General features: G+C 32.2%; 1 protein-coding gene across 2 annotated transcripts in view; it reads left to right on the forward strand.

Moving 5' to 3' along the window:
* Window positions 1–12,859, forward strand: part of LOC106636719 (titin) — a 32,078-nt gene extending 19,219 nt beyond the window's left edge. The window contains exons 28-39 of one of the 2 annotated variants that reach the window (XM_014349218.2): window positions 25–2,726; window positions 2,872–3,874; window positions 4,924–5,325; window positions 5,404–5,923; window positions 6,006–6,177; window positions 6,266–6,452; window positions 7,848–8,187; window positions 8,313–9,021; window positions 9,102–9,440; window positions 9,731–9,887; window positions 9,978–10,144; window positions 12,137–12,859. In XM_014349218.2, coding sequence (XP_014204704.2) covers window positions 25–2,726; window positions 2,872–3,874; window positions 4,924–5,325; window positions 5,404–5,923; window positions 6,006–6,177; window positions 6,266–6,452; window positions 7,848–8,187; window positions 8,313–9,021; window positions 9,102–9,440; window positions 9,731–9,887; window positions 9,978–10,144; window positions 12,137–12,277 — 6,839 coding nt within the window. In that variant the 3' untranslated portion in view covers window positions 12,278–12,859. Of the gene's footprint in view, window positions 1–24; window positions 2,727–2,871; window positions 3,875–4,923; window positions 5,326–5,403; window positions 5,924–6,005; window positions 6,178–6,265; window positions 6,453–7,847; window positions 8,192–8,312; window positions 9,022–9,101; window positions 9,441–9,730; window positions 9,888–9,977; window positions 10,145–12,136 lie in introns of both variants that reach the window. The other variant, XM_089591898.1, reaches the window with a different exon arrangement.
* Window positions 12,860–14,915: the final 2,056 nt, after the last annotated feature.

The raw sequence follows: 14,915 nt of genomic DNA on the forward strand, positions 1-14,915 counted from the left end.
CTAATTATGATATTTGTTTTGAAGGTTCTCGTTATCATGTGAGCCATGACTTTGGTTTTGTTACGCTAGATATAATGAAAGTTATTCCTGAAGATTCTGGTATAATTACTGTAAAGGCTATAAATAAATCCGGCGAAGCTGTATCATCTATCTCTCTTAAAGTAAAAGCTCGGTCAGCTATATCTAGTGATGCTATTCAACCTGAAGCATGGCAAAAGATACAACTTAAAGAGGCAGAAATGAATAAAGTTCCAGAAATGTTTATAGACACGACACCGCAACAGGCACCTGTTTTTACAACACATCTTAAGAGTTACGATAATTTGGTAGAAGGACAACATGTTTACTTAGAAGCCCAAGTAGAACCTCGAGCCGATCCAAACCTTCGTGTTGAATGGTTCAAAAATGGTGTTACTCTTCAAATGGGAACACGCTTGAAAAGTACTTTTGATTTTGGTTTAGTTTCCTTATCAATTAACGGCTCACGTTCAGATGACTCTGCAATTTATACCTGCAAGGCTACCAATTTACTCGGAGAAGCTGTATCGACAAGTAGCTTAAAAGTGGTAGATAAGCATTGGCTCTTGGGAGATACATTACATCCTGATGCTCTCTCGAAAATAAGTGCTCTTGAGCAACCATCAATGGATACGCAAGAAAAACCGGAGCCAACTTACGAAGAACCCGTATTTATTAGTCATCTTAATAATATAGAGTGCACTGAAGGTGATAACGTTCACTTTGAATGTAGTGTACAACCATCGAAAGATCCAACTATGAAAATCGAATGGTTCCTCAATGGACAACCGTTACCATTTGGTGCTCGATTTACATCAACTTATGATTTTGGATATGTAGCGTTAGACTTATCGCATGCTTATGAAGAAGACTCAGGTATAATTACTGTAAAAGCAACCAATTCGAAAGGTTCAGCTCAGACTTCTGGAACTCTAAAATGTACTAGTAAACAAAATATTTATCTACAAACTCAACATCCACAAGGTGAGGCTGGATTCGAAAAAGTAAAAGAAGTTGATGATGCTTATGCATCAAAAGCTAGAAAACCGGAAACTGGCCCAGAAAAAGAATATCCTCAGCCTGTTTGGACAGTTCCTTTCGTTACTGAGATTAAACTAGGAGAAACTGAACCATTACATTTAGAAGGACAAGTTGAACCAAAAGATGACCCCAACTTAAGAATTGAGTGGTATTTTAATGGAAAAGTTTTACCCTATGCTTCGAGATTCAAAACTACGTGTGATTTCGGATTTATTACTCTGGATTTGACCGACGCTTATGATAGAGACTCTGGTATCTATACAGCAAAAGCTTACAATAAGAAAGGCGAAGCCTTTACTTCATCAACAATATACTGTTCAACAAAAGAGAATGTAATAGAACTTTCTCAGCATCCCAAAGGAAAAGAGGGACTTGAGGCAATTCAAGATTTGGAGGAATCATTACTTAAAAAGCCAGGTGCACCATTACAAGATGAAGAAGGTCGAGCACCAGTTTTTACGTCACAATCAGAAAATATTTCAAACTTGTCAGAAGGAGAGCTGGCTCATTTTGAAGCTACGCTTGTTCCTACTGGGGATCAAACAATGGTTATCGAATGGTATTTCAATGAAAAACCAATAGAAGCAAGTCATCGCATTCGTACGGTTTACGCATTTGGAACAGTAGTTCTTGAAGTACACGGTACAAAAATAGAAGACACTGGAAGCTACATTTGTAAAGCATCAAATCAATGGGGAAAAGCTGAAGTTGTTTTAATGTTGGAATGCGTTGATAAATCTATGGGACAAAAACCAAGATTCACAACCCAAATTCAATCGTTAGATAATCTTAAAGATTATCAATCAGCGCATTTCGAATGTACTCTTGTTCCAGTTGGGGATGCAAATATGAAAGTGGAATGGTATCATAACGGGCAACCTCTACGCCATTCGTCACGATATAAAATGGTGTCGGACTTTGGATTTGTTGTCATGGATATTGCTGGTGTTATGTCACATGATAGTGGCGAATATGTTTGTAAAGCAAGTAATAAATTTGGTGAAGACTGCACAAAAGCTACGTTGAAATGCTACGGTAAAAGTGGTGTATACCTTGACACTCTACAGCCTGATTCACTGGCAAAAATAAAAGAATTGGAAGCATATACGGGTGATCAACAAGTCGCGACACTGCCACCAGTAACTGAACCACCTAAATTTATTACTCAGATTACCGACATTGCCAAGTTAGTTGAGGGACAATCTGCTCACTTCGAGGCACGATTAACACCCATCACAGATTCAGATTTGAAGGTAGAATGGTATTGCAATGGAAAAAAATTACCCCATGGCCATCGATACCGTACATTCCATGACTTTGGAATTGTTATTCTTGATATACTTTACTGCTATGAAGAAAACTCAGGAGAATATGAATGTCGTGCTATCAATAAATATGGTCAAGATTCTACAAAAGCAACCTTAAGATGCATATCAAAATCCAATTTGATTCTTGAATCACAGTTACCAAAAGGTATGGAAGGAGGTCTTGAAAAAATTCAAACATTAGAAGATTCATTAATCAAGACTAGGGATGAAACGGTAACAGAAGCCAAAGGAAAAGCACCTGTATTCACAGTTCCACTAAGCAACTTAGATGATCTTCGTGAAGGAGAAAGTGCACATTTTGAAGCTCGATTCACACCAACAAATGACTCAAAACTAAAGGTAAATATAAAATTAATTTTTTACTTTCTGTTTTATAAAATTGATAATAATTAATCATTAAATGATAAAGATGTAATAGTTAAATACAAAAACTTTAAAATTCAACTAATATAATTATAATTATCCATTCAAAATAATAATTCAGGTCGAATGGTTCTGGAATGGAAAATCATTGAGAACTGGAACTCGATTCCGTACTTTCTGTGATTTTGGTTTCGTGATTCTTGAAATATCACCTATATATCCCGAAGATTCTGGAGAATACAGTTGTCGAGCCACGAATGATTATGGTGAAGCAGTAACAACATGCACAATGAAGTGCACTGGTAAACGCAGCATAATTTTAGAATCTCAATTACCTAAAGGAATGGAAGGTACCATAAACAAAATTGCTGAGCTCGAAGGACTTGGTGTAGAATCCGGTCAGCCCGTTCCTGATGATGACACAGGAAAACCACCAGAATTCATAACAACTCCATCAGATTTAACTCTTTCTGAAAATTCTTTGGCCCATTTTGAATGCAGGCTACAACCTGTAAATGACTCTAGCATGAGAGTAGAATGGTTCCACAATGGTAAACCACTTTTAGCTGGATCTCGAGTTAAAACGATTCATGATTTTGGTTTTGTCATACTTGAGGTAGCTAATTGTTATCAGCGAGATTCAGGGCTTTACACGTGTAAGGCTATCAATAGACATGGAGAAGCAACCGTGTCATGTAAACTTCAAGTACGAGGTAGACAAGGAATTATCCTTGAACCTCAGCTTCCTAGTAATTTTAAAACGGGTACAGAAAGTATCCAGAAGCTTGAAGAATCGCTTTATAAGAGAGAGGAAATTCTTGCTGAAGAAGAAAAACCAAATCCACCTAGATTTACAGTTGAATTGAAAAATATAGAAGTTAATGAAGGTGAATCTAGTCATTTTGATTGTCGAGTCGAACCCGTAGGAGATTCAACAATGAGAATAGATTGGTTCCATAACGGAAGACCATTCGCAACTGGATCTAGAGTACATCAAATTAATGATTTTGGTTTTATTTCATTGGATTTGTCGTATACGTACGCAAGAGATAGCGGTGAGTACGTATGCAAAGCTACAAACAAATGGGGCACAGCAATGACCAAAGCAACTATCACATGTAAATGTAAGTCAAAAATGGTTTATGTAAATATTACAAAAAGATTTTGTGGTGGACTAGACTTTTCCTTTGTATTTTGAGTCACCATATAAGAGTCTTTCTTCAAAGTTAGAATTTTAATTTTAATTTTATTTATGACCAGAAATCTGTAAAAATCTTAGACCTCAAATTATTATAGCTAATATAAACCATAGACAGAAAAAAAAATTGGCTTAACTATATAAGCAAACAAATATATTTAATTCAGCGACGAAAATGACGTAATAAATATTTCGTATAGTCTATTAAAACAAAAACAAAAAAATTGTGGGTTATGTAATTATTTGTTATGGACCATATTTTGTAAGTCTATAAAAAAACGTAAATATGGAAAATGTCTCATGTTAAAATAATTTTAAAAAGCACCTTATCTTAAAATTTTACTAGATAAACATCTCATCTTACAGTGTTTTAATTAAAAAATGTGTCATTTCTAATTAATATTGACACGCTTCTCATTTCAAATAAATGTAGATTTGAAAATGATCTCAACTTAAATTCTCAATAGAATATTTCAAAGTAGTTAAACAAGTGTATAAAGCTGGAGACGAAGAACTTTGATTTTTCATTTTTTCCGGCGAAGAATATGGCCTTTAAAGTTTCGCCTACTAAAACTACAATTAATTTTTTGTATTTTGTCACAGAAAATTATATCGAATACTTAAAATTTTATATTTTCATTTTGCTAAACAAAATCAATGAAATAATTAATGGTATTGGTAAGAAAAATCTTAAACGCAATGTTCTTTGCTGAAATATACAACAATAAATCAACATTTTTCGTTACCAGCTTTCAGCACTAGTTATACATACTACTCTGATGTCTTTTATTGACGATATATTATTAAGGTAATACATAAATTAACCTATTCACCTAAATTCGAGAGAAGAACTGTATTTAATCTACATTTATTTTGAAATAAGATGTTTTTCAATATCAATTTAAGATAAGACGTTCTTTTACTTGACTGCTGGAATACTAAGATGTTGATAAAATACTTTTAATTTTTCTTTAGCTAAAAAATCAATTGATTTTGATTCACAACTTCCATCTGGAATGAGCGGTGAAAAACTAAAGGAACTCGAACGTGGACCAGTATCGGAAGCTCCACCACAGGAAGCTCCTTCACGACAACCACCAAAGTTCATCACACAAATTAAATCAGTTACAGTAGAAGAGAATGAAACTGTAAGATTTGAATGTCAAGTTGAACCAAAAGACGATTCGAATTTACGTATAGAATGGTACAGAAATGGTAAACTTATACCTGCTGGACATCGCTATCGAACAGTTTACGATATGGGATTTGTTTCGATGGATATATTGTACGTGTATCCAGAAGACTCTGGAGAATACATTTGTAAAGCAATAAACAATTATGGAGAAGACACAACACGTGCTTCAGTATCTTGTAAAAGTCAGTGCTTTCTTGATTTTAAATTTTATTATAGATCATCATTTTATACGCTTTTAATAATTTAATACGTTTTTGTAGAATTACCAAGTATTATTTTACAAAACCAAGTACCTAAGGGTATGAAAAAATCCGAGGCACTCATGCAAATGGAAGCCACAATAAAAAAATACACTTCAGAAGTACATCTAACGGAAGACGATTTATACGATGCAGATAAAAAACAACCACCAAGATTTGTCACTCAGATTAAAGATCAAGTTGATCTTGTTGAAATGAATAGTACAAAATTCGAATGCCAGTTAGCACCAGTTGGTGATCCAAATATGAAAGTTGAATGGTTTTTGAACGGGAAACCGTTACCTCATAAAAACAGATTTACCCCTATTTATGATTTTGGTTACGTGGCTATGAACTTTGGGTGGGTATACCCTGAAGATAGTGGGGAATATTTATGCAGAGCTACAAATCTTTATGGTATGGATGAAACAAAAGCCGTAATACGAACAACTGGAAAACCAGGAATAATATACGAATCCCAATTGCCTAAGGGTATGAAGAGTATTGAAAAGATTCGAGAGATGGAAGCTGCGTGGCAAGTGTAAGTTCAAACACCGTAAAGTTATAAGCTTAAAATTTTTCATGATCGTGTACGTAATTTTTTTTTTTTTTTTATTTCTCAGAGTTCCTGAAGAAGAAACCGAGGTTGAAAAAGTTCGAGCACCCCCTACGTTTGTCAGCAAACCCGAACCAGTCACTGTCGAAGAAGGAGATTATTCCAGATTTTGCTGCAGAGTCACGGGTTACCCAAGACCTCGAGTAATGTGGCTCATAAACGGTCATACTGTCGTGAGTGTAAGTAAATTCACTGTTAAATACACACAAATATTGTTATTTCATGGGAAAGTTGACTATTCATAAAACAATACCTTTATGCCAATAGGGTTCTCGTTATAAACTTACTTACGACGGCATGTATCATATGGATATACCTAAGACAAGGCAATACGATAATGGCAAAATTGAGGTAGTTGCAAGAAGTTCTGTTGGTGAAGCTCGGACAGAAACAACCCTAACTGTGACACCTCGTAGTGGTGATTATCGCGGAGTTTTGAAATCATCACCTCGACGTAAGTGCAGATATTTTTTAAGTAATGATTTTGGAAACGATATTTATTTGTTGGAACTTTTTTTATCATTTCAATTTATTTCAAAGTCTATCAAAACTTTTGAGATTAAAAAATACCATTAATGGGATAAAAATCACTAAGTTTTATCATTGAAAGCATTTTTTGTTTAAAACAATTTTATATCGTTTCCTATGGCAAGTAAGCATATAGTATATGACAAAACTTTTAGTGTAAACGCAAAACATACAAATCAAAAATTTCTTTCAACTTGAGTGTACGATCCAACATTTTACATGACAACATTCTTTGTGCACATTGAAAATTATTCACAAAAATACTGAAAATTTTCCAACAATATCGTTTTAATCCTAGTCTTACATCCCATTCCATTCCTTTTTTCCTACCGTAAATGTGGCAGCAATATTTAAGCAATCAAGAAAAAGAACTTCGACTATGAGTCTCTGACAGAAGACAAACGCACGGTCGACTTATTGAATTTTCGTTGGTAAACGAAAAATCCAACATAAAGGATAATAAGCAGGTATGATTTTGTTGCCCATGAAAGATTCTCATGTTTTGAAAAATTTTGAATTCCAAAACTGTTACTATATACACTTTATGTTTTCTATAAAGTTTGAAACCCTGAGCCCTTTTATTTTCAAAAATATTTGTGTTCAATAATATTTTTAAGAATGAAAATAATATTTTTCCTACCTTGAAGCGTTTTTAGTGACATTTGGACGTTCACTGCGTTCTCGGTAGGAAAAATAGTGTTTGGCACATAAGCGTCATCCAATTAGAGCTATTCTACGGACCCTCGGACCCTGCTTCACGGGTTCATCGGTCTGTAAAATAGCCGTGATGGCGATGGCGCTAGTGTGACGAAAATTACTATTGCACCACTTCAACATAACGTGCGTACCCTATAATATAAAAAAATATACAATTTGTACCACAATCTAACTTCAATACTGACTATTCCACTGTTAATATATACAAACTTCCCAAACTGAAGGTTGTCTACTGATTGGACGCATACTATACACACTAATTTTCAATAGGAAACCAATTCCAACCTACCTATATTTTCCTACGTTAAAGATAAGAGGTTTGAAATTTTCGTACTTTTAACTAAAAATCAATATGTTTTTGTGCATTATGAATGGACCCATGTGTTTTTGTACCCTAATGAATAACATGTTAATATTGTGGTTGATGATACCTGACTTACTATCTGGATTAAGAAAAAATTCATTTTACTTAATTTATTTCCTAACTTTTTCCGTGACCAACCTAGCATGTTTCATTGGGTAAGATTTAATTGGATCGTCAAAGGTATTATAAATTTTAAACATGTTTTTTTATCTGAAAATAAAGTTAAGATTTTTTGTACAGCTTGGTACGATTCTGATTTTACTCAGCAACGAACAGAAAAAGAAGAAACGGAAGTAGAAAGAGTTTTCGACGAACGAAGGCAAAATATCAGTCAAAGTACTTTGATCGCTACAGAGCTTCTTGGACAAAAGATTCATAAAGAACCAGAAACGGAATGGCAAAAATCAGTTAAATCAAAGAAAAAGGAAGATTATTATCATAAAATAACAAGTCTAGAAGAAGATCAGTTACTCAAAGAGTCGAGACTTAGAGAAGCATCTCATCAGTTTGCTATACCAGGGGATAAAATTGTCAATAATTCGGTTGCCAAGGGAATGGCTCAAAAATATCAAGAAACTTTGTATGTTTGCAAATAAATAAATTGAGCATGTTAAATATATCATGGCTATGAGTGCCGTGACAGTGATAAATTTTCTGTCTTTTTTTTTCATTTATATATATATATATGTATATATTATTTTACAGGGAAATACAAACTCAAAAATCAGCTGAAACGCCCGCGAAAAATGTTAAAAAATTTACGACCGAGGTAGACATTGATTCTCAACAAGTCGGAAAATATCCTCCAGATCCTTCCGAGTCAACCATCCATGGTCGGGAGGTTCACGTTTCTAAACAAAAACAAACTCAAAAAGAAGTGAGGGATGATGTAGAAATAACTAGGAAAATAACAGCAACTGAAACAACAGAGGTAGAACATAAAGCTAAAACACAAGAGCGCATAGTTCAAGGACAAGTGAAACCGTCAGTTCCACCTGTATTTACTAAAAAAATTCAACCATGCCGATCGTTTGAACAAGAACAAGCTAAATTTGAAGTTGAATTTGATGGTGATCCATTACCAACTATCAAGTGGTATCGTGAGGACTTTCCAATAACAAATTCTACTGATCTACAAATTCATACCTTCAGCACAAAATCTGTATTAGTCATACGTCAAGTGTTTATGGAAGATTCAGGCGTCTTTTCAGTGATTGCTGAAAACAGAGGTGGAAAAGCTAAATGTAGTGCTAATCTTGTTGTTGAAGAAAGACGTAGACAACCAGGAAGAGGAGGAGTTGTACCGCCTAGTTTCATTACAACTGCTCAAAATGCATCTGTAAACAGTGGCCAACTAGCTCGATTTGATACCAAAGTCACTGGCACTAAGCCCATTGACGTATATTGGTTGAAGGTAAGATAAAATGTTTTAATGATTTACTAATGTTTAAGAGATAAAAGAAATTATCTAATTTCATTTAAATTACTTTACAGGGTGGAAAAAAAATTAGTCCAGACATTCGTTACAAGACTTTAGAAGAAGATAATACTTATACTCTTCTCATATTAGAAAGTGTTTCAGAAGATACAGGAAGGTACGAATGTGTAGCTATAAACAGCGCAGGGGAAGCTCGTTGTGAAGCTGAATTGAATGTTCGTCAGCCACAATCATCAGCTAAAGCTACAAAACAGTTACCAACTGATGCCGAGAAAGCACCAATGATTTTACAACCTATAAAAGATCAAATTATAAAAGAGGGAACATCGGTTGCATTTTCTTGTAGAATTGTTGGAAAGCCAATTCCAACTATTCAATGGAAAAAAGGAGATAAGGTATCAGTAACAAAAGTTCAAAAATTTTTTTAAACATTTTTGACTTGCAGACTTGCAATGACTTGATTTTTGAATATCCAGTAATTGATGCTAACATATTTTTTACGAAAAGTATGTTAATAGTTTCAAAAAATTAAAGTCTTTTTAGTTAATACATCGAAATATTGCTTAAAACATAAAATATTTATACACACGCACATAAGTACACGCATACACGTATTTTTATGTAAAATTTAAAACAACGATAAGTATATACACGAATAAAAAATCGATGATTTTTTGATTCACAGATCATAAAACCTTCAAAGTATTTCCAAATGCTAAAAGAAGCAGATCTTTGTACTCTGAGAATTTCGGAAGCGTTCCCAGAAGATGAAGGTGTTTATAAATGTGTGGCTAAAAACGCAGCTGGTGAAGTAATAACAACTGCCAATTTAAAAGTACTTGGTAAGCGAGTAGTAATGAGTTAGTGATCACATCATTTGTATACAAACGTATTGATGACGTAAAACAAATCAATATTGGAATTATTTTTAGCTCCTGATGCAGCTGATATACTACCAAAGTTGACTCCACTTAAAGACCAAATTGTTTTGGAGGGTCAACCTGCGCAATTCAAAACACAAGTTACGCCTACAAAGCCTAAACCGACAATCCAATGGTACCGCGAAAGTGCTCTTATCCCTGAATCACCAGATTTCCAGGTAAAATTTAAGCTATCTTAAAAAATTAGTATATCGTATGGTCTACATCTAAAATAAGTAAGTCTGAGATGATTTGTAAAAATGCAGAAGGCTCAGATGAATTCAATTATTAAACCCAACTTGAAATTAGATGAATGTTAATATGATTATTCTATTATTAATACAATATAAGTAAAATTTTGGATGAATAATTTGCCAACACTATAATATTAAATTAAATAAAAAATCGTATTAAAAATAAACAATGTAATAAAAACAAAAAGTTTCACTTACAAGGGCCGTACCTGTCAGCCACTTTTTAAGTAATTATGTTTAACTTACCAGTACTCAGAGAATTTTAAATAAATTGGGCCTAAGAAATTCTGAGACATTTCTCAAACTATGTAATGTCGCAAAATTTTTAATTTTTAATAAAATTTAAGGCTTTGGGTGTATTGCTTTAAAAAAACAATGTTATTCAATTAGTATGAAGCTTTCTTAAAATTCATACATTAAAATTATTATTGGTAGTATAGTTGGATACATAAACGGTAAATAGTAATTATATTTAAATTATAAAAAAATAGCTGTCTGAGGTACAATTAGCTGATAATACTGAAGTACAAGTATTGATGTGCTTTTTTCCCGAGTTTACCATAAAGGTGACTATGACTACCTTAAAAATTATAAAAGAAACCAAAATAAAGAACTTAAACTAAAAATCTCAAAAAAACTATTGATTGCTCCATTAATTAAGAGCTGATGGCTAGTTGGGTCCTAACATAAGATAAAGTTATAAATTGCGTTCTCGTCATTAAATCCTAGTGTAGAGTTGGGTCATTTTTCATCAATTTAGTCCTAAATCAAAATGACAACCACATATTTATAGTTTTTGAGAAGACTTTTGTACACCCAAATTGAGAAACAATTCGATGGATAAAGTACTAAATTAATTTTATGTACATACGTCGTAAGTTGAAAGTACTTTAAAACTGAGAAAAAATTACAAATGAAAAAATTACCACTCAATATTGACTTTTGCATTGACCTTGCCACTGTTTGTATACACGAATAATATTACGCAAAAAATTTGAGAAAATGAGTCTAAGAAATAACGAAGCTAAGTTTGTTTGAATTTTAACAGACAGTTTTAACCACAGTGATGTTAAATAGATTCGTTTTTTATGCGGTTCTGTAAGAAATTAACCGAGTATGAAGTGAAAATGTGTCTTTGGCAATTAATTCACAACGGCCTCTTCATAAGAGCTCATGAAAATTATAAATCTTTTAATTTGATTTCTCAATAACAATCAAGCTAAGCTTTCTAAGATTTTGATATATTATTTTTAGTGATAAAATTAGTATACAATATTTTTTAGAAACATTTCTGTGCGTAATGAAAAATCACGATAATCCGCTTGAGATGGTTCATACATAAGATTATAGTCATCATAGAATAAAACAAAGCTTTGTGGAATTATTTAATGGGATACAGTGTACTCCGCTATAAAATTGAAGGAAAATTTACAACGTAAAACGTATAAGAGAAAAATTGTTGACAATTACTGCACTTTTCTGAATAATGAATTTCAAGGTCTTGCATCATAGTACATGCTTCTGAAACTTTAGTAAAGAAACTTTATTTTTAGCCGACAAAAAAACTCATTCTACAAAAAAGTAATTCTTTTACGTAGTTATTAAAAGTTTAAGTAGACGTGTAATATTTTGCTTCTATCTTTCTCAAATACATAGATCACAGAAAAATTCAAGCATAATTACTAAAACTGTCAACCACATTATCAATATTTTTTGGATTATTTGTATGTATCCATGTATCAATGCACTGACACAAATTAATGATTAAAAAGGTTTCGAAAATATCAAAATGCTCCTGAAATATCCATGCAATAGTTATTTTTAATTTTAGACTATCACAAGAAAATGATAAAAAAGCAACGGTATACAGTTGATACAAAAAAATTTTTTACCGAAAAAAAATTCTTTGTGTTATAGATGATTCATGAAGGAAATAATGCTGTACTTTTAATTGCAACCACCTATGAAGAAGACACTGGTACATTTACATGTCGTGCAACAACAACAGCAGGAACAGTTGAATCATCCGCAAAACTCATCGTTAAAAGTAAGAATTAATTTAAATTTTAAACTGTTATAAATCATGATGTTGACTGTTATCCCTTTGATAAAGCGACGAAGAATTTTCAATTTTAATTTTCTGATCCAAAGGGATAAATGATAATTCAAAATTTTATCGTCGCACTGCCAATGATATTTCTGCTTTCTTAACAAAATTACCGTTTTTACAATTTTTGACATCTATGAGCCGGGTAGTTTCTTACTAACAAAAATAATCTTGAAAAAAAAGTGTAATAAGGCGTAGGTGGTGCTAAAAAATACATTGAATAACATAAAATAAGCCATACCAAGCAAAATAGTTTATTTGCTGACAACATTTGTTTATATATCATGTATTTTTATAAATGATGATCAGATAAAATTTTTCAAGGTTAACAGTAGACACTGAAAATTTAATATACATATTTATATAGTTGTTAAGAAACATTGTTATTTTTTGTCGAATTCGCATACAAAAGATGTTTTTGTTCATTCTATGTATACGCCGAAAAGAATTTATATAAATATTTATAATTTCTAACATCTAATAAATTATTTATTGTATTATAAAAAGTTAATAAAAATGTATGAAACATGAAATTATTATTTGTTAATGGAAAAAGTGTGTGTTTACAGTTCTTACTTTAATCATGCATAACTAGGATTAAGAAACCCATTAAATTTTCTTTGTTAAATTAATGAAAGAGGAACAACATAGGTTTCTTCAAAACGAAATACTTTAAATTAAATCTTAGCACTTTCACAAACTTAAAACGAATTATGAAAAGAATATTTCGAACAACCTTAACAATCTTTTTTACATAATATTTATCTATTTTAAAACTCCAATTTAATAAGGATTTATGAAGCTTACTACGTTATTTTCATCGTCGAAACGTAGTTTATTGTAAAACTCTTTATTTTACGTGGCACGCTTTCAACACTATTATTCACCGGAGCGTGAAGAACAGTGTTGTTATTAAATTAGTAACGCTCAAGAAAACATTTGTAATATACAATCATTTGATTATGTGTGCATAAAAATAAATATCACACGCCCATTAATGTGCCTCGAAGTATTTTTCTTTACGTACAAGCGTATTCTCGGCGATTTCCATTGAATCATGTAGCGTATTCGCAAGTGCCAAAAAAACGAACGGCAACAGCATACAACAAGGAAATGTTAGAATCTTGCTGAGTAAAAGCACGATCTCAATTTTAAATTTCAGCGTTCCCTCGTTTCTTCCTCTCTCTCCTCCTCGCTTCCTCTGCAATATACACCACTTGAAGTCGTGGCAACTCGTATGCTATAATGTAAGAGTTATTTCCCTATTCCCAGCGGTTTCTGCTACTGTTTCTGCCGCAGTGCCGTGTGCAATGCTATGCTTTTTAAGCTATTTCGGCTCACGTGACGTGTATTACATTACCTGGCTTATATTTAGTAAGCTTTATTAGAGCCCTGCAGACTCGGAGAATAAGCAAACTTTTCTTCAGTAATTCTACTCCGAAAAATTATAAAATTAGTATAACAAGGTTTACTCCTCGATTCCTACTTCCACTTTCTTGCTATTTGGGTTAAAACGGCTAGCTCACTCAATCTTTAGAACCGTATATTGAATTTGATTTCCTTGATTGATAACCTCACATGTTGGACCTCTGGCATGTTATTCAGTTTTATGAACAAAAAATATTTGCAAACGAATAATTTTTAATGCAAGTATTTTATAAATAACGTGCTGTATTTATGAACGTAAACTAGAAAATTATCAATTGTTATTTTAATTAAAAAACATGTACAAGGTGTCCAGTAAATGTGTAAATTACAAAGAAGATGGACGTAGTTTTAACGAATTCGTACAACATACATAACTCATCGTTTGACCCAATGAAAATGTAACCTGCATGTAAAGACATTCATGACTCATTGTTGAATAAAAAAACTAAATTCACTCAAGATACTTTTATGAAATCATCCAATTAAAAAAAGGAAGAGCTGAGTTTATGAATTCTATTTTAGCTGTAGCTGCTGTACGATGATTCAGAAATCTTAAAATACCATCGCAAGAGTCAGCGTACTTTGAAAACGCTACGTGTTCGATTTCTAGGAAACCCGTCCTGAATAACGTGTAACTAATGTACATCAGAATCAAATCTTAAATTTACCTGATGTGTAATCAAAATTTTTAGAATTAGGGAAATTTAAAAACAATGGTATAAAATAGAAACACGTTCTACATTTATTTTGCTATTTATTTTTACAATTACGCAATTATTAAATTAGATTCATAATAAAACGAAACAATTTATACATCGCAACTAGACGACAATTAAAATAGTTGTAACAATATAAACAAAATTAACTTCATAAATGTAATCAACGATTAGGATTTTACGTTTTTTGATGCATTATAATTTAAATTTCACTCACTATGACAATCAACATTTTGATATTTACTTTTTTGTAGTCACAAAACACGTATAGTATATAATCATATTATGATTTTCACACATATTATTTTATTACTACTTCTGCTAAATATATTATTTTTAAATTTCAATAATTAAAAAACCAATTACACTTCCTTCTTAAGTGACAATCAGTTAAATTCAATGAGTTTTAATTTTACATATGATTACATTTATGAACTATTTTAAT

Source organism: Copidosoma floridanum, unplaced genomic scaffold (assembly GCF_036245765.1).
Source record: "Copidosoma floridanum isolate Cflo_tuat_1 unplaced genomic scaffold, Cflo_Japanese_pri ptg000014l, whole genome shotgun sequence".
Lineage (NCBI taxonomy): Eukaryota > Metazoa > Arthropoda > Insecta > Hymenoptera > Encyrtidae > Copidosoma > Copidosoma floridanum.